Source organism: Pantherophis guttatus, chromosome 7 (genome assembly GCF_059756535.1).
Source record: "Pantherophis guttatus breed Tessera chromosome 7, ASM5975653v1, whole genome shotgun sequence".
Taxonomy (NCBI): Eukaryota; Metazoa; Chordata; class Lepidosauria; order Squamata; family Colubridae; genus Pantherophis; species Pantherophis guttatus.
Window position 1 is genome coordinate 47,221,850 of NC_142069.1, and position 19,824 is coordinate 47,241,673.

The 19,824-nt window shown below is 44.4% G+C and overlaps 1 protein-coding gene across 2 annotated transcripts in view; it reads right to left on the reverse strand.

Moving 5' to 3' along the window:
• Window positions 1–19,824, reverse strand: part of RAB3IP (RAB3A interacting protein) — a 45,506-nt gene that overhangs the window by 19,904 nt on the left and 5,778 nt on the right. Inside the window, exons 2-4 of one of the 2 annotated variants that reach the window (XM_087874109.1) lie at window positions 7,766–7,926; window positions 5,721–5,989; window positions 5,322–5,583 (exon numbers count right to left, since the gene is read on the reverse strand). Coding sequence is in view for 1 of the 2 variants with exons in the window: in XM_034403205.3 (XP_034259096.1) it covers window positions 5,322–5,583; window positions 5,714–5,964 (513 nt within the window). In the remaining variant the exon portion in view is untranslated. Of the gene's footprint in view, window positions 1–5,321; window positions 5,584–5,713; window positions 5,990–7,765; window positions 7,927–19,824 lie in introns of both variants that reach the window. The other variant, XM_034403205.3, reaches the window with a different exon arrangement.

A 19,824-nucleotide genomic window follows, 5' to 3' on the forward strand; every position in this document is an offset into this window, starting at 1 on the left:
CACACCTCATCCACCGAAGCGCGAGTGGCCCAGGCAGCCGAGGTCGCTGCACTCCGAGTCGAGTGAGCCGTAATCCGAGGAGGCACCAGCAGATGAAGACGTTGGTAAGCGGTTGCAATAGTGGCCCAAATCCAGCGACCCAGGGTAGAGCCAGAGACACGGGATCCCACGGAATCTGACTGGAAGGACACGAACAGTGCCTCCGTTTTACGGAATGAACTTGTCCGAGAAAGGTAGATGCGGAGGGCTCATCGTACATCTAGAGTATGCCAGGAGCGCTCGAGGGGATGAGAAGGACGAGGGCAAAAGTTAGGAAGGACCAGTTCCTGTGACCGATGAAAAGGGGAATTGACTTTGGGTAGAAAGGCCGGGTCAAGGCGGAGCACCACTCTGTCCTTGTGGAATATACAAAGATCCTGGCGGATGGAAAGGGCTCCCAACTCGGAGATACGACGAGCCGAGGTGATCGCCACTAAAAACAAAACTTTGAAGGACAGAAAACGCAGAGAAACCTCACGGAGGGGCTCAAAAGGAGAATCAGTTAGGGCTCTGAGAACTGAATTCAAATTCCATGTAGGAAACCGATGGACCACCGGAGGCCTTAAATTGTTCGCTCCTCGCAAGAAGGTCTTGATGAGCGGATGATGGGCGAGAGATTCCTTGGAGCCACAAGTCAAAACCGTCGAAAGCGCCGCCACCTGGCGACGCAGAGTGGAAGGAGCCAACCCAGCGTCAAAACCCTCCAAAAGAAAGGAAAGGACCGCAATGATCGAAGCCGTCATCGGTTCTATCCTCGAGCAACTACACCAGGAGGAGAAAGCGGTCCAGGTCGCCTCATATATTTGCGTAGTCGAACCGCGGCGGGCCACCTGCATAATGGAAATGACCCGCGGAGGAACAGAGGCATCGGTTAGCAGGCGCCGCTCAGCTTCCAAGCGGTCAACTGGAGGCTCGAAGGGTCCGGATGTTGAAGAGCCCCTTGGAAGAGAGATAGATTGTGTCGAGGAATGCGCCATGGAGTCACTACAGACAGGGAGCGAAGGTCCGCGTACCACAGTTGACGGGGCCAGTGCGGGGCAATGAGGATCAGTTCTGCCCTCTCGTCCAGGAGCTTCTGAACCACCCTCGCCAGAAGGGGCAGAGGGGGAAACGCGTAGAGTAGACTGGGCGGCCAAGGACTGCGGAGGGCGTTTGTGGCCTCTGCCCGAGGGTCTGGATAATGGGAGAAGAACCGGGGAACCCGGTGGCTCGAAGAGGTGGCGAATAAATCGACAATAGGAATCCCAAACCTGCCCGTGATTTCCTGAAAAAGGGACTGAGGAATGCTCCATTCTCCGGGATCTAGAACGTGGCGACTGAGAGCATCCACCTGAACATTCGAAGCTCCTGTGATGTAGTCCGCCTTGAGAGACCGGAGGTGACGTTCGGCCCAGAAGCCGAGGCGCAGGGACTCTGTTAGAAGTAACCTGGAATGAGTCCCCCCCTGTCTGTTCAGATGGGCTTTCGTGGAGATGTTGTCCGTTAGGACCAGAATGTCCTTGCCCTCCACAAGGTGCTGAAAACGAAGGAGGGCCAGACGGACGGCCCGCAGCTCAAGAAATTGATGTTGTTTCGACGCTCTTGGACAGTCCAGAGGCCCTGAGCCTGATGCTGAAGAAGATGTGCCCCCCAACCCCGAAGGCTGGCATCGGTCACCAGAGAAAGACGATGGGGCTTGCGAAAGAAACTGCCTCGAGCAATGGCGTCGGATATCCACCACCGCAGGGATGAGGACACTTGAGGGGTCAACCGCAGGAGGATGAGCGAGGAGCTGTGGCTGGCCCGTTGATGAGGAAGCAGAAACCACTGGAGCTGCCTGCTGTGCAATTGAGACCAGGGAACTATTCCAAAGGTGGAGACCATTTTCCCCAACAAACGGGACAGTTTAAGAACTGAACAGGAACCCTCTGCTAAACACTGAGAAGCCAATGAGGAAAGACTAACTTGGCGTTCTGGAGAAAGGAAGACTAACGATGACACTGAGTCTATAGTAGCCCCTAAGTGGAGAATACGGGGACTAGGGACAAGCTGGCTCTTCGCCCAATTAATCGAGGAGCCATGAGCCTGCAAGGTGGATAAAACAGAAGATAAATCCCGTTGAGTGGAAGGGAAGGACGAGGACTGGACCAAAATGTCGTCCAAATAAAATTGTAAACGTATAGAAAGGGTCCGGATATGCCCGATGAGGGCGGCCATAACCTCTGTGAAGACCCTCGGGGCAGATGAAAGTCCGAAGGGAAGGGCCCTGTACTGGTAATGTTGTCCCAAAAAACTAAAACGGAGATACTGACGATGGGAGGGAGCGATGGGAATGTGGAGGTATGCCTCAGTTAAATCGATAGAGGATAGAAAATCCCCCGGGCGAATGCACTCCAGGATGGTAGTTAAAGAGTGCATTTTGAACCGGCGGTAAATAATGTACCAGTTCAAAGCCTTTAAATCCAGGATGGGATGCCAACCCCCCCAAGGATTTCTTCACAAGGAATAAACGGGAATAAAACCCCTTGCCCCACTGCCCACGAGGAACCCTCTGAACAGCCCTAATTTCCAACAGGTGGGATATAGCCGAAGAGACCAAAGCCCTCTTAGTGGCATCCCGGGAAACAGGGCAAGGAAGAAAAACTGAAGGAGGGGGAGCAAGAAACTCTAAAGAAAGATCCGACTTAATGGTCGATAGGACCCAGGCATCAGAAGTAGAAGCTTCCCATTGATGGAAAAAAAGGGATAAGCGGCCACCTATGGGGGCCGAACTAGCAGAATCTTCGTTGGAAACGACCCCTGCCCCCTCGGAATGAGCGTTTTGGAAAGGATCTACCCCCCTGTCTAACCTGGGCGTCCTGGGACTGGGATCTCGCAGGAAAGGAACGTTGATAGCGGTGCTGGTAGGGACCAGGATCGGGAGCTCGAAAGGACTGGGACCAGGGAAGTGCAGAAAAACGCGACTCTGCCCGTCTGAAAACCGAGGGAAGGATCTTACGACGGTCTCTAGTTTCCACTAGTAGAGGTTCCAGAGGAGGGCCGAACAAGGATCCCACAGAGTAGGAAGAGGAAGCTAACTGCCACTTGCTCCTCATATCGGCGTTCCAGTTGCGTAGCCACAGGAGACAACGTGATGTTACATTGGAACTAAGAGCTTTAGCAGCAAACCTCGTAGCATTTAGAGTAGCGTCTGCTGAATACTCAAGGGCTGCGGAGATTTTATTCAGATCTTGCCGAGAGCGCGAATCGGAAGGTGGAAGACGGTCTTGAAGCTGTTTAAGCTATAACAAAGCGGCTCTGTTGAAGAACGAGGCCGAGGAAGATGCCTTGATGGCCCAGGCAGCCGCCTGGTGGCCCTTGAGCAAGGTCTTTTCAGCTCTGCGATCCTCAGGGTGCAGAGAATCCTCCAGGGGACCCGCAGGATGAGAAGAATTGCAGAGAGCAATAATGGGAGCATCCACCAATGGAGGTTGCAACAGATCTCCAAGGGCAGGAGCAGAATTATAAAGTCTCTTGTCAAGGCTGATCGGACTAGGACCAGCCCCTGGAAGATTCCACTGGCATTGAAGGACATCCAAGAAAAGTTTGGGAGCTGGGATAGTCTCCGGGTCAACTGTAGGCTCCGCAAAAACTGCTGAGGCTGGATCCGGAACAGCGGTATCAGGTGGAGGAGAAGAAACCGTGCCCAAACAAGTAGTCACAATGGCCTTGCGCAATAAGGATCGAAAAAGCTGCGGCTTAAAGAGGCCAATAAAAGGAGACTGGTCAGGAACTAGCCCTTCGTCGTCCGAGAGGGCCGAATCAGCGACCTCTTCTAGCTCAGAGAGAGAGGCTTGGTCTACAGACGCAATAGAGTCAGCCAGATCTTGCTCCGATACAGAATCTCCTGTCCTATCCAGATGTTGCTATTGCAACGCGGGAGGATCAGCAGCAAAGGTGCCCTGTTGAAGCCATTGGGCAAGGCCCTGCTTGATGACCCTGGCCAGCATGACTTCAAAGGCCTCTGGAATGGAAAGGGCAGGAGGCGTGGGAGAGGCCACAGGGGCGGAATCGTCCTCGGTGCGTTCTTGGGGAACCTCAGGAGCAGGCAAAGTCTGAAAAAGAGGCTCAGAACCAGGTTGATGACGTGGTTCAGCCGAGACCAAACCGTCAGGAGAAAGTTCCCTAACCGAATTGACAGCCAGTGAGGGAACTGGAGAGCGAGCCCTCGAGGAAACAACTGGAACTGGAGGTGTGGCCTTACCCACCTGCAATTGGGCTTTACGAAAGGCCTTTTCAATAGCCTTGTGGAGACGCTGCTCCTCCTTCGAGGGCACAGTCACAGGGACAGAACTGGGCTTGCTGCCTTTAGCTCGTTTGGCCCTAGGTTGAGCAGAAGAAGGGCCCTCTAAAGGGTCATCCAGGGAAGGCCTCTTCTTAGAAGCAGGTTGTTGCCTCGCCATCTCAGACAGGAAAGGAACGGGTGAAATGCACCCCAAAATGGCCGCCGGAATAAGGGCTGACAGAGGAGCGAGCCGCCGCCGCTAAATAGAATGGAGCAATCCAGGCGGCAATGAGGAGATCGCTAGCTCAAGGGCTATTATTGCGATCACAGCCAACTAGGTAGCCAGTCCTTGGCTGTCAGCAAACTAAGGCAAAACCGCCAGCCCAACGACTGTTAAAGCGGCAATCCGGAGAAAAACTCCTCCCTCGAAGATCGGAGCTTGATCGCAGACCAACTGGCCGAATCGCGATCTCGGCAAAGTCTCTCTCTCTCTCTCTCCGATGGCAAACAAGCTGCTTCAATTTAAAAAAGGCAAAAAAACTCGCTGCAGCACTTACCCGATAGCTAGAAGCGCTGGAGACAAAAAGCGCACGAAATACGCCGCTGCACTCAACCCGAAGGCTGAGGGGAGCGCGAAAACGCTGCGCCGACAGAGAAGGTTTAAATCGTGAAGAGAAAGCCAGAAGCGATAAAACAGTCCAATAAGTCCAAAACCAGAAGGAATAAGCTGAAGCAATGTCGATTAGAGGAGACTGCATAGGGAGACACGACTGGTCAGCACAGACCGAGTCGAAACACTGGGATTAGAGGGCGGAGCTAAGCTAATTTGTAGACTCGGTCACATGCTGCATGGCACTGTCGGACCCTAGAGTGACAGCCGTTCCCCTACTATGCGGAGAATGAAAGGTATAGTTAGGGGAGTGGGGCAGAAAAGTTAGAAAATAAAGACAAATAAAGAATTGCCAGGATTTGGAATGTTTTATCTCAATACCAATATTTTGCCCTTACACAGAAATAACATTACATGTATTGTTCTTACCCTTTGAGCTTTAGCAAGTTCCTCTTTCAGTCTCTCATAGCCTTTCTCTCTAACTTCCAATACCGATGGGCTTCGCAGACGAGATAGACTATCTGTGCTTAGCCCAAAAACATCATCTCTTCCTTCAGAAAAGTCTGTTACTGTTGCACCCTGCAAAAATTCTCTCTCTGCGCTACAGTTGTCCTTCCTGGAATGATCGTGTTTGGACAACCCACCATAGTTTCCTGAGGTAGAACACGGTACAGTTTCTGTGACATTGATGCTGTAAGAAAAGAGTGTATTTTTTAAAAATAATACATTAGGCATTGATTATTTGCATTCACAGATAACACAAAGTGATTAATTACACAACCTGTGTAATAATCAATAGAAGCCTTTTTTTTACAACCAACCTGATACCTGGTGTTTCTGCACAATTTAAGTGCCTAGCAGATGAGTAGACAGGTTGTGTAGGAAGATCAGTCACATTCAGAGCACTTGGTTGAATAGGTAAGGAGCACACAGCTGAAGGATGAAGCCGGTAAATAATGGTAGGTGAGGTAGGTTCTTCAGAAGTTTTAGATTCGTACACTTCTAAAAGATCTGGAGTAGTGGGGGAAGCTAGATTCACTTCATGAAAACCTTCTAAAGTGTCATTTGCCATGATAAAAAAATCATCATATGAAGATCTAAAAAAAAAACCAACCGGAATTATTGGACTGTTATCAACCCCCGAATTACATACAAATAGATGGTGAAGTTATCAACTTATTCAGAAATGCATATTAAAAATTTATATTGGCAACTTTAAGACAGCAATGTACATATATACACACATACATATTTGGATCCTAAAATTATACCTCCATTTCAGAATAAAGGTTATTAAAGGCATTTTCCTTCTGTTTGACAGGTTTTATTCTAAATCATTGCCAAAAATCTCAATATTTGAAAGCGAGGAAGGCATGGGGACTTATTTGCTCATAAAAATAAATTCAAATTCACATACTTTACATACATACATACTTTATCCTCAATTAAGGTTGGGATCAAAAGCCCTTCTTTCACAATTCAATTCATACCTCTTAAATAAGATCAGTAATGGTTATCCTTTATTTTACACACTTCCCTAAATTATGTAATGCTATTTCACATATTCATACTGGTATTTCAATGTGTTATTAAAGGCATCAAAAAGTTCAGATCAGTTTATTGCTAATTAAGTGAGACACACAGAGTTTTTACATAACATCTATAAAAAATTAAATAAAAGGTAGAATAAACTTAAAAAGGGGGAAATTAAAGTTTAACTTGCTTCCAGATTTCTGTCGGAGGATGCAAAGGAGTATATTCATCTTTAGAGATTTCAGTTATCTATTTTACACACTGAGTTGCTTTAATAGTGAGATAGGTGGCATATAAATTTAATAAATACTATATGTATGAAACAGTTGATTGATTTATATTACCTTTAATAATTTAAGATTAATGAGAGGTTACTTAAAATTATATTTTAACCTTTTATTTTCTAAGCACTGTGTACCAGAATCACCTAAATCACAACTCTCCATATTTAGAATTTTAAGACTGCGTCATGAGCACTGTTTTCCATGGAGACCTGCCCAAGTAAGAGCAGTTAGGGACTAATACATCTCAAAGCACTAATTTATCAGAACAGAGCCTCCCTAATCTACACACTATCACCCCAGTTTACTCTGAGCTTTCCCAGACAAACGGTATACTTCTGAGCACAATATTGCACTCAAATCATCTGCTATTTTTATTTTCTAAACTCCTAGGGCATAGTATGTTTGAAATAAAGATGAAGCTGACCCTCAGAATTATACTTTTTAAGTGTTCTTTTTTAGAAAAATGCAAAATAGGAAAAAACTCTAGATGTTGCCGAGGAAGATACTTGTGAGCACAATAGTGATATACTTGCTATTCCATGACCAATAGTACAGTATATGTCAACTGTGGAATAGAAATAACTATAAGGACAGCCCGATCCCCACTTGTTCCTAAATCTGACATTCTCAATTTCACATTTTTCTCCAATTCTTCAGTCCCACTCAAAAGTACAGAATAATTACAATCCTTCTAACAGCAGGAGCAAGGGACTGGACAATTTATTTTAATAAAGTTATTTAAAAAGAGTACAGATTTATAACAGGATTAGACAACACAGTGCTTATGGACATCTCCCTTGATGCCTATAAGATTCACTGTTCCAGCTGGATATTTGCTTTTTTACATACTCATGTAATTAAAAAAAGAGTAACTGGGATTGTATTTATTTATGAGAATGCCTCTGAACCATAAATAGCTCTGATCGGCAAAGTGTTATTGAAAATGCTGCAGTCATCTCACCACAGTGCCTTTGGGTAAAAAGATGTTTTCCAAAACACATAAAAATATTTTTGAAACAGGTAAAGCCAGATAAAATATAGAAAATGGGACCATACAGCAATTATTGTTATATAGGGTGTTATTTTCAGAAACCAGTTGCTAAATCTCAGGATCTGTGAAGAATCACCAATCCTCTTCCTTGTTAAGGTAAGTTCTTGGAAGATTCAGAGGTCGGCTTCAAGCAAACAATTCTCCATAAGCATCAAGATGAACAGATCTGTAAAAAAGACAGAATCAGAATTATGTTAAGATTATGTTTTAAATCAAGCCCAAGATTATCATTGTTCTAACACACATGAAATATAATTTTTCTATTGATGGAGATGTCTCGTTTTTTTTTCTTTTACACATATTCCTGATTCCTGTAGAAAATTTCTGGGAATCAATGTGTATTAAATGAAACTGATGAAGTACTAGCTGATATTTTCTTCAACTATTATAAAAAATAACAGCAATAGTCAATATAGTACTTATTTCTACAGTACACTTAATATTGCATAAACATTTGCAGTTGAAAAGACATATTTGTGATTACAGAAGAAACAAATAGTTTCAAAAAACATGATCTCTCAAAATATTTACAACATAATGTGACATGGGTAACGGAACAAAGGCTTGAGCTCTAGAAACACAAATCCCAGATTCACTAAACAGTCCCTTCTGCATTGAGGCACCAGTCCTCTATAAATGTGGTCTAAAACAGGGGTCTGCAACCGTGGCAACTTTCCACGGTTTCTGGGAGTTGAAGTCCACAAGTCTTAAAGTTGCCATGGTTGCAGACGCCTGGTCTAAAATCCTTAAAGGGAAGACATCAATATTAATAATACCCATAATTTCATTTACTGTAAGATCACTGGAAACACTGAAATAACAGTTCAAATATTTCCATGCCACAAATTGTATTCAATTGTGACAGGTATTTCCAAATATTTCAAAAACCTAACTGAACTGTAGAGGTTGTTTTTTTAAAGACTGTTGCAGGACTACTTCTATTTTAAAACATGACCCATTTTGCATACAGTACTTCAGTAATCTTATTTTAAATTAGCACCTAGCAACTATACTCAAAGCTTAAAGATCAAAGAAAAGTAATTGTCAGATAATTTTATTTATTAGATATTATAGCTTGTAATGCCAGAACTCCTTCCTAATCCCTCACCTTTAAAATACAATAGAGACTATATAATAAAATTACCCCTTTGTGGCAAAAATGTATACACACCCTACACTCAGTAACACAGAAGCGTAGTATAAGCATTATGCAAGTGATGCCCAGACAAATATTCAAAGTAGTTCCCATTTGAGCTGCTGATATATTTCTACAGAGGAATTATTGGGTCTGTCATCTGCACCTCTATAACTGTCTGGTTTGGTTCTGCAACCCAACAGGACAGACACAGACTTCAGAAGATAATTAGAACTGCAGAAAAAACAATTACTACCAACCTACCTTCCATTGAGGACCTGTATGCTGCACGAGTCAAAAAGAGGGCTGTGAAAATATTTATAGACCCCTCGCATCCTGGACATGAACTGTTTCAACTCCTACCCTCAAAACAACGCACTGCACACCAAGACAACTAGATACAAGAACAGTTTTTTCCCGAACACCATCACTCTGCTAAACAAATAATTCCCTCATTACCGTCAAACTATTTACTAAGTATGCACTACTATTAATCTTCTCATTGTTCCTATCATCCATCTCCTCCCACTTATGACTGTAGGACTGTAATCTTGTTGCTGGTATCTTTATGATTTATATTGACTGTTTCCTAATATGATTTGATTGCTTATTTGTACTCTATGACTATCATTAAGTGTTGTACCTTATGATTCCTGACGAATGTATCTTTTCTTTTATGTACACTAAGAGCATATGCACCAAGAGAAATTCCTTGTGTGTCCAATCCCACTTAGCCAATAACATTCTATTCTATTCTATTCTATTCTATTCTATTCTATTCTATTCTATCTCTACTCTACTCTACTCTACTCTACTCTACTCTACTCTACTCTACTCTACTCTACTCTACTCTACTCTTGTCTAGTCTAGTCTAGTCTAGTCTAGTCTAGTCTAGTCTAGGTCTAGGTCTAGGTCTAGGTCTAGGTCTAGGTCTAGGTCTATTTGTCCTACTAAGGACAAAAGGAATTTCCGTTCATCCCACTGCAATGAAAAGTACACCTTTCTTATAAACCAATAAACAAAATGTAATTAAACTGTATATACTTGTCCCACTCAAGACTTGCTTTTCTTGGAATATTTTACTCAGAAGAGGTTGCTATCAGAAGACAGAGCTTTCAATATGATTTACTCTGCAATAGACTTTACGACTCCCTGACCGTTTTTTCCCTTAGCAGTCTCTTGTTAATGTTCCCCCTTTCCTCTCACTGTTATGGTCATGGTCTCCATTACAAAAATGTAGACTGCAACTCTATTTCAACTGTTCTGTTATTTGTCATATGCATGAATAATACTGTAGTATTATAGCACAGTACAACATTTAGTTTCCTTTTTCATACAAACATCAAATCCTGAAAACACACAAACAAAAATAAATAAATAAAAGCCAAAAAATCTTAAATGTTTGCATTTTTTTTCTATCAAAATTATGTGAAGCATGTGGCAAGCCTGCACTATTAGATAATCCTGGGTTAAACTTTTTGAATATTCAAAATTGGATATTCAATGCTCTTTGCATTTGATCTTGCTCTCAGAAGTCAAGGTGATGTTAAATTCCTTAGAGAAAATATCACTCTTTTGAGCCGTGTTATTTTTAATGCAAAAAGCAAACTTGAAATTCCTGGCGTTTTCTTGAAAAACTTGATGCAGCCATGATAACGGTGACCAAAGTTTGATGCTGCACTTCTGAGCCTTTGTTTTCTACAGTGTAATCCAATCCCTTCCAGCATTCAGGCTCAAGAGACTTAGCTGCTACCTGACACAAGTCACCCTTCCCTGCAACCTGCAGTACCACACTATCACTAGCCATGGAAGAACAGTCAACAATGCTGAGGAGGATGTAAACAAATTACAGTACTGTAAAGAGTCAATGTTTCTAGGGACATGTTGGAAGTCAGCATTAATACAGGTGTTATGGCTATGGGTTTCTCTCATAAATCAACTGATAGCAAAAATAAATCATGAAGCTGGAAGGAAGAGCAATCTAAAATTATTAAAAGAGGATGGTATAAAAGGGTGGGAATGATTTCATTCTAGCAAAGGCATCTTTGTAAGATGCTTATTTTATCTCCAAATTTAGGGTTTGGATCAGGGGTGAAATTCATTTACCTTCCCTACCGGTTCGCAAATGTGTGCATGCCACACATGCACAAAGCTTTCTGCACATGTGCAAAGCCTTCTGCGCATGGCCAGAGGCTTAAAATTGTTGCAAAAAAGCAACGTCATTAAGTCCTCGTGGGTGGGCGGAGCCTCCCGCAGCCGCCGCTACTCAAGCCAGATAGAACCAGCTGAATTTCACCCTTGGTTTGGATGCAGTGCTGGAATTCAGTTAATCAGAAATGTAAGTGAAAGAACTACATCTCTTCCCAGGTACTATGAGATACAGGTAATTCTCGATTTATAGCAGTTCATTAAGTGACTGTTCAAAGTTACAACAGCACTGAAAAAAGTAATTTATAACCAGTTTTCACACTTATGACCATTGCAGCATCCCCATAGTCATGTGATCAAAATTTGGATGCTTGGCAACTAACTCATATTTATAGGTTGCAGTATCCCGGGGTCATTTGATCACTTTCTGTGACCTTTTGACAAGTAAAGTCAATGGGGAAGCCAGGCTCACTTAACAACCTTGCTACTAATTTAACAACAGCAACGATTCACTTAAAAACTGACAAGAAAGGTTGTAAAATGGGGCATTAACAAATGTCTCGCTTAGCAATAGAAATTTTGGGCTCAACTGAGGTCATAAGTCAAGGACTACCTGTACAAAATAGTCCATAAAAATAGTTCAACATCCCCTAACTTTTAATATTTGGGATTGACTATGGCACTCATTCTCTGAAAATTAACATGGCTAAAATTCTACTAGCACTCAAGTTCATGATTAGACTAAATATATTTAAATGCGGTGAGTACAAAGAGCCAATTTTGCATTCATTCTGCTGATTGGAGAGAAAAAATAAACAAACCAAATCAGTCCAATAAAAGAAGCAATGAATACAAAAAGCTTTGGATTAATCTCTTACAATCTCCAGTTAAGAAGCATTAAAAAGGTACTATGGATATTATAATTGCCATGCTCTATTGTTCAATAATAAATAACTCAAGGACAATCATGCAGAATTAAACAAAGGCTCAAACTATTTCAGAAAACCACTACTTTTTAATACTTACTTAATACTTTTTTTAATACTTTTTTCAGAATATGACAGCAGGAAATAGGTTTACATGCTTGAATATTTCTCCAAACAAGACCAGTATAGAATTTATATAGATATTTATGAATAAAACATTTTCATATATGGTTCTTTGTTTGTTTCCTAGCTGCCTACTTTCCACTGCAGAATGCAATATCCTCCAGAAAAGTCTCAACTACAGCTTAAACCAATGATTCTCAAGCTTGGCAACTTTAAGATTTGTTGATTTCAACTTCCAGAATTCCTCAGCCAGTCATTTCATTTGATGTCACAGCATTCTACCTCATATTGCCAGAACTAGCAAAAAGAGAAAGAAAAGCATAGCAGCAGTATTACAGTACTACTCATCCAACCTGACCAAATACACTAAGTTTGTAATTTCCAGAATCATGTACCTCATGAACTTCTACCTCACTACCTATATTCAGTTTGATGGATAAATATACCAAAACATGAATTCATGGGATTACCATTCTGAGGACTCATAGCAATGACTGTGGCGTGATGTCTAGATAGCATTCCCATACATACAGCCAAAAGTATGACTCTGCTATGTAAATACCTTTGTCATAATAAGAAACATGAAACAATCAACATCTTCAAAGAGATAACAATCACAAAGAAAAAATGAAACTTTCTAACTTTCTGAAAAATCCTCATCAACAGAGAAAATGATGGCCAATTAGAAATGCAAGTTGGTTAAAAAAAAAACCCACCACACTAAGTGCTACATTATCAAGGTAACAACCCAATCCCCACGACAGGCGCTATGTAAGAACATTATCCGATAAGTACAAATGCACTGCAGCAACCCAGAACACAACAAAAAGGGAGCAGACTGCCTCTATAATGTCTTCCAACAAAATGGATACCCATGCAACTTTAGCAAAACGTGCCTGACACTCAACCCATTACAGCATGATCAACACAAGTTATGAAAAGGGTAACATGCCATACATCAAAAACATGTCAGAAATCACCAGACTATTACAACCACACTGCATCATCACAACACATAAACCAAGCAAAGTCATCTAAAACATCTTAAATGTCTATGGAGATTCTCAGTCATCCAGGTCATGGTTGTCCCAAAGGTGCTTTTTTCTTCTTCTTCAAGATGCAACTGGACTTTCTGGTTTTTCTTTGAAGACATTTCACTTCTCATCCAAGAAGCTTCTTCAGCTCTGACTGCACGGTGGGGAATGGAAGGATTTACACTCCTAGCAGACAGCTGGTCATTTGCATTCTTTTGGCAAGTCATTTAGGTCACCTGGAGGTTTATCTGTGTCATCAGGGTCACCTGAGTGGTGCAAATTGGTGTGGAGCTTTCTTGGAACTGTTGAAAGGACTATGTTGTAGATTGGAGATAGATGATGTCGTATCTCTCCCCCTCTGTTGAGAGAGGGCTGTTCAATTTTGACACCAATAGCCTCTTTAACCCCTCCTTCAACCAGTGATCCTCTGTCCAAAATATGGACTTTGTTCTCTTCAAAAGAGTGGCCTGTGTCTTTTAAATGCAGATGGCCTGATGAATCTAGTCCTGATCTGTTTGTTCTCCTATGTTGTGTCATGTGTTTAATGAAGTGGTTGTTTCGTTTCCCCAATGTACAGATCTGCACATGGCTCACTGCATTGTACTGCATATACCACGTTGCTCAGTTTCTGTCTGGGTGTTTTATCCTTGGGGTGGACAAGCTTCTGTCTTAGTGTATTCTTGGGTTTGAAGTGTGCACATAACATACATGCAGAGCACATTCTCTACAGCAACCAACACCCAGATAAGCAAGGATTAACACCAGACAAACAATCAAGCAGAAATTAATACACTAATCAAGGAGAAAATCACATCCCCACCAAAACTGGCATGGCAAGTGATTGTATAGCAAGGAGCAACCCCAAACTCACTAGCACTGATATTTTATTTAGTCGGTAATGTCCCAAAAGTGCTTTTTTTCAAGAGGCAACTGGACTTTCTGGGATTTTTTTGGAAGATGTTTGGCTTCTCATGCTTTTGCTTCAGAGCTGAAGAAGCTTCTTGGATGAGAAGCGAAATATCTTCAAAGAAAAACCAGAAAGTCCAGTTGCCTCTTGAAAAAAAGCATCTTTGGGACAACCATGACCTGGATGACTGAGAATCTCCATAGACATCTAGTCAGTAATGAAATATCTGCAAGCAAACAACGAAACTCAGAAAGCACCAAGGACTCCACTGTTTATTTTTCATGTCTGCCTGAATGTTTTTTCTCCAGGAATGTTGAAAAACCTAGTATTAGATGCATGTAAACCTACTATTCTTCGCATCTGGTTATACTTCTATGTTCAGACTTGGGATAAGCAAATATCTTTGGGAATCAGCAGGGCTTACCATTAATTCCTCCCGCAAAGAAAACCCCCTACAAATTAGTGATCTGATTTATTTAACTGCCCTTCTTCCTATAATGTTATTCTAGTATTTATTCAATGACACTGCACAGCTACCAAGAGTTGTTTGGAATAGTTAATGCCTGTTGATACAAGCATCCACAGAATCCAGTAGTTTCACCAAAAAAGATTAACATCGTAAAATGATGATGTAAGCACCATCCCTCATGTACCTGTGATGTCACAGCACATGTACAACAGTAATAGTCCTCCTCTAAACCTAGGTGCGTCTTATGGTCAGATGCATCTTATAGTGCGAAAAATACAGTATGTAGAGATTCCAGCTCATGTTTACTTGGGAGGTGCACTGGAGGGAAGGTGATTGTTATATCCTGGTGATTATTTACGTACCTCCATGTTGTTTTCTTCGCAACAGTATGAAATGATCACTGCCTTCTTTTGTGGTATAAGAGCAGTAGTGTTAAGTATGAACAATTTTAAGCATATACTACAGAATGTAAATCCACAAATCTTTCCAAATATCTATTTATTGTTTACATAATTCAAAATTAAGATGTTAAACTATATTCTACAATCTTCCATATGCATGAGTATGAGAGTATGTATTTATAGGACTTATAAACCACCTCACTGAAAAGGCTCCAGGCAGTAAATAACTTTTCTATACTTTTCTCTTTCTATAAATTATTATTATTATTTAACTCTTAGACCAGAATGCAATCAGATACAGCAATAAAAAGCATGAAAACAGTCATGACTGAAACTTAACACCACTTATTCATCTTCGTCCTCACAAATATACAGTATTCAAACAGGATCTGTGGCTGAATAGCAGAATTTTACAATATTATACTGTATTTTTTGGAGGATACGATATTCCGGAGTATAAGACGCACATTAGTTTTTGGGGAGGGGGAAAAAAATTCTGCTCTATTTTAGACCTGTTCCAGGCTGTTGGGATTGTCACAGCACATCACCACTGATCGCTGCCTCTGCACGTCATGTTTTCGGCCTCTGCACGTTGCGCTTTCAGCCTCCACACGCCCCGTTTTGGGCCTCTGCGTATCGTGTTTTCAGGTGGTGGTGATCGGCGGTGGCAGTGGCAGCAATCCCCACTGCCTGGAACCAGCCAAAAATGCAATGCGCGGAGGCCAAAAACGTGGTGTTTGGAGGCCAAAAATGCGATGCACAGAGGCTGAGAACGCAACGTACAGAGGCAATCAGTGGCGATGTGCTGTGGTGATCCCTGCAGCCTGGAACATGTCGAAAACAGGCCATGTGGAGGCCAAAAATGCGATGCACAGAGGCCGAAAACGTGGGGCGCAGAGGCAGCAATGTGCTTTGGCAATCCTCACAGCCTGGAACAGGTCTAAAATGGGGTGTGCAGAGGCCGAAAATGGCCGAAGGGTGGGGGGCAATGGGTGGGCGGGGCTTCGGCAATATTCGCTGTATAAGATGCAAAGATATTTCCACCGACTTTTAGGGGAGGGAAGTGCATATTATACTCCGAAAAATATGGTATATCACTTTAGAGACTCTTGTCCACCAGTAAATATATAAAATTCATCAAGGTGACATACATTTTTTTCAGTCTTAGTAAAGACTGAGTTAAACACTAGAATAAAACTTACCATCATAAGAGAGTACATCCAATATGCCAACCTCCTCTGCTTCACATTGGCTTAACCTTTGGAAGTGACTTATGACAGTTTTTCACACTTATAACCATTGCAGCATCCTCATAGTCATGTGATCAAAATTCAGATGCTTGGCAACCGGTTCATATTTATGACGGTTGCAGTGTCCCAGGGTCATGTGATCACCTTTTGTGACCTTCTGACAAGTAAAGTCACTGGGGAAGCCAGATTCACTTAACGACGTTATTAATTTAACAACTGAAGTGATTCACTTAACAACCATGGCAAGAAATATCATAAAATGAGGCAAAACTCACTTAACTGTTTCACTTAGTAACAGTAATTTGGGGCTTAATTGTGGTCATAAATCAAGGTCTGTATCTCTGACCTTTAAATTGCTGATGGTAAGACACTGACAGACTCTGGTGAATTCCCAGTGATATTTAGAATAAATAAATATGCAGACACAGTTAGTGGAGAAGTCTTAAGGACCAATAAACACTTGCAAGAAAAGAAAGTAACAAAAATTCAGGGGAAATGCCATAAGTGGTGGCGCGCCCCGGTCCCCATAGCCCTTCTCGTATCCCAGGCTGTTCAGACTCTCAGGGCCCGAGCCTTCGGCTGCTGTCGTGCAATGCCAGGTCCGTGGTAAACAAAGCCCCCCTCATTTGCGATCTTATTCAGGAGGGGGGAGCGGACCTGGCAGGTATTACGGAGACCTGGTTGGACCATGAGGGGGGGTTCCCCTCGTGGATATGTGCCCACCAGGTTTCCGAGCATTCCATCAGCCGAGAGCTCAGGGCAGGGGCGGGGGGGTGGCGGTTATTATAAAGGAAAGTCTTGATCCGAGGGAGACCACTGTTCCACAGATAGCCGGATGTGAGTCCCTTTTTGTGAGGTGGGGTCGTGGAGTACAGATGGGCTTGTTGATCACGTACCTGGCTCCCTGCCGCGTGGCAACGGCCCTGCTCGAGCTGTTCAACGTCATAGCTGAGGTGGCGGTTGGTACCCCCAGACTTTTAGTCATGGGGGATTTCAACCTGCCATCTGTCGGCGAAACGTCTGAGGTGGCTCGGGAGTTCATGGCTTCCATGACGGCCATGGACCTTACTCAGTTAATTCATGACCCCACTCACAGGGGTGGACACACTCTGGACTTAGTTTTTGTCTCTGGTCAGTGGTCGAGTGGCCTTGATACAGGGGATATAGTCATCGAACCCTTGTCATGGTCTGACCACTCGCTCCTTCGACTGGACTTTCTAACCGCTGCACCCCGCCGCAGGGAGGCGGGACCGACCAGGTGGTTCCGCCCCAGGCGCCTGATGGACCCTGATAGGTTCCAGATGGAGCTTGGGCCATTTCCTGAGACTCTGGCTCATGACTCGGCTGAGGATCTGGTGGCCGCCTGGGATAGTGCGGCTGCCGGGGCCTTGGACCGTGTCGTGCCTTTGCGGCCTCTGACCCGGCACCGAACTCACCTAGCTCCTTGGTTCTCCGAGGAGCTGAGGGAGATGAAGCGCCGGAAAAGACGCCTGGAGAGTAGTTGGAGGACCAGCCGTTCCGAATCCGACCGAACACTGGTGAGGTCTCATATTAAGACCTACCTAGTGGCGATAAAAGCGGCGAAATCTAGCTATTTTGCCGCTCTTATCGCGTCATCAGATAATCGCCCGGCCGCCCTGTTTAGGGTGACCCGCTCCCTCCTCCATCTGGAAGAGCGGGATGACCCCTTGCAGGGCCGAGCTGAGGATTTCGTGCAGTATCTGTATGACAAAATCGCTCAGATTCGGGAAGGGCTGGCCTCTGACTGGGTATGTCCGGACGGGATGACTGAGGCAGGTCTTGAGAGTGTTATCTGGGGGGAGTTCGATCCTGTGGCTCCCGAGGACATGGACAGGGTCCTGGGACGGCTGAACGCGACCACATGTTTATTGGACCTGTGTCCCTCCTGGTTGGTACTGGCTTCCCGGGAGGTGACACAAGGCTGGCTCCAGAAGATTAACGCTTCTTTGGGTGAGGGGGTCCTGCCGGCCGCTTTGAAAGAAGCGGTTGTGAGGCCCCTCCTCAAGAAGCCCTCTCTGGATCCGGCTGTTTTGGCTAACTATCGTCCAGTCTCCAACCTTCGCTTCGTTGTGAAGGTTGTTGAGAGTGTGGTAGCGCAACAGCTTCCCCGGTACCTGGATGAAACTGTCTATCTAGACCCGCTCCAGTCCGGCTTCCGGCCTGGGCACAGCATGGAAACGGCATTGGTCGCGTTGGTGGATGATCTCTGGAGGGCTCGGGATAGGGGTTGCTCCTCTATCCTGGTCCTGTTAGACCTCTCAGCGGCTTTTGATACCATCGACCATGGTATCATGTTGCACCGGTTGGCGGGGTTGGGGGGCACCATTCTGCGGTGGTTCTCCTCCTACCTCTCTGACCGGTCGCAATCTGTGTTGACGGGGGGGCAGCGAGGCACCTTGCTTGTGGGGTGCCGCAAGGGTCGGTCCTCTCGCCCCTTCTGTTCAACATTTATGTAAAGCCGCTGGGTGAGATCATCTGTGGCTTCGGGGTGGAGTTCCATCAGTACGCTGATGACACCCAGCTGTACATCTCCACCCCAGGCCACCCCAACGATGCCCTTGAAGTGATGTCCCAGTGCCTGGAGGCCGTGCGGGCCTGGATGGGGAGAAACAGGCTCCGACTCAACCCCTCCAAGACCGAGTGGCTGTGGCTTCCAGCATCCCGATATAGCCAGCTGACGCCATCGCTGGCTATTGGGGGCGAATTACTCGCCCCCACGGAGAGGGCTCGCAACTTGGGCGTCCTCCTGGACGCACGGCTGTCTCTAGAAGATCATTTGACAGCGGTGGCCAGGGGGGCTTTTTATCAGGTTCGCCTGATACGCCAGTTGCGCCCCTTTCTAGATCGGGACTCTCTACGCACAGTCACTCAGGCACTAGTCACTTCCCGCCTGGACTACTGCAATGCTCTTTACATGGGGCTCCCCCTGGGGTGCACCCGGAGGCTCCAGCTGGTCCAGAACGTGGCCGCGCGGGGGATTATGGGGGCAACGAGGCGCTCCCGTGTGACACCTCTCCTGCGCGAGCTGCACTGGCTCCCGGTGGTCTTCCGGGTGCGCTTCAAGGTGTTGGTGACCACCTTTAAAGCGCTCCATGGCTTAGGGCCGGGGTACTTACGAGACCGCCTTCTGCCACCAATAGCCTCCCACCGGCCAGTACGCTCGCACAGAGTGGGCCTCCTCAGGGTGCCGTCCGCCAGACAATGTCGGCTGGCGACCCCCAGGGGGAGAGCCTTCTCTGTGACGGCGCCTACCCTCTGGAACAACCTTCCCCCAGAGTTACGGATAATAACAGACCTCCGGATTTTTCGTCGGGCCCTGAAAACTTATTTATTTCAACTAGCTGGGCTGGCTTGAGCTAAATTTTAAATTGATTTTAAATTGGGTTGTTTTAATTACGGCCAAAATATTTAATTATTTTAATACTGTTTTTAAATTTTGTATGCTCTGTTTTTACTTAGGCTGTGCACCGCCCTGAGTCCTATTGGAGAAGGGCGGTATAGAAATTTAAATAAATAAATAAATAAATAAATAAGTCAATTTTTTCCTTACGGTGTTTTTCCACCAAGCAGATCTATCTTTATCAGATATTATTAATGGAAGCAACCTAATTGGAGTCAGGTTAAACTTCAGCCAAGCAAATAGAATTACA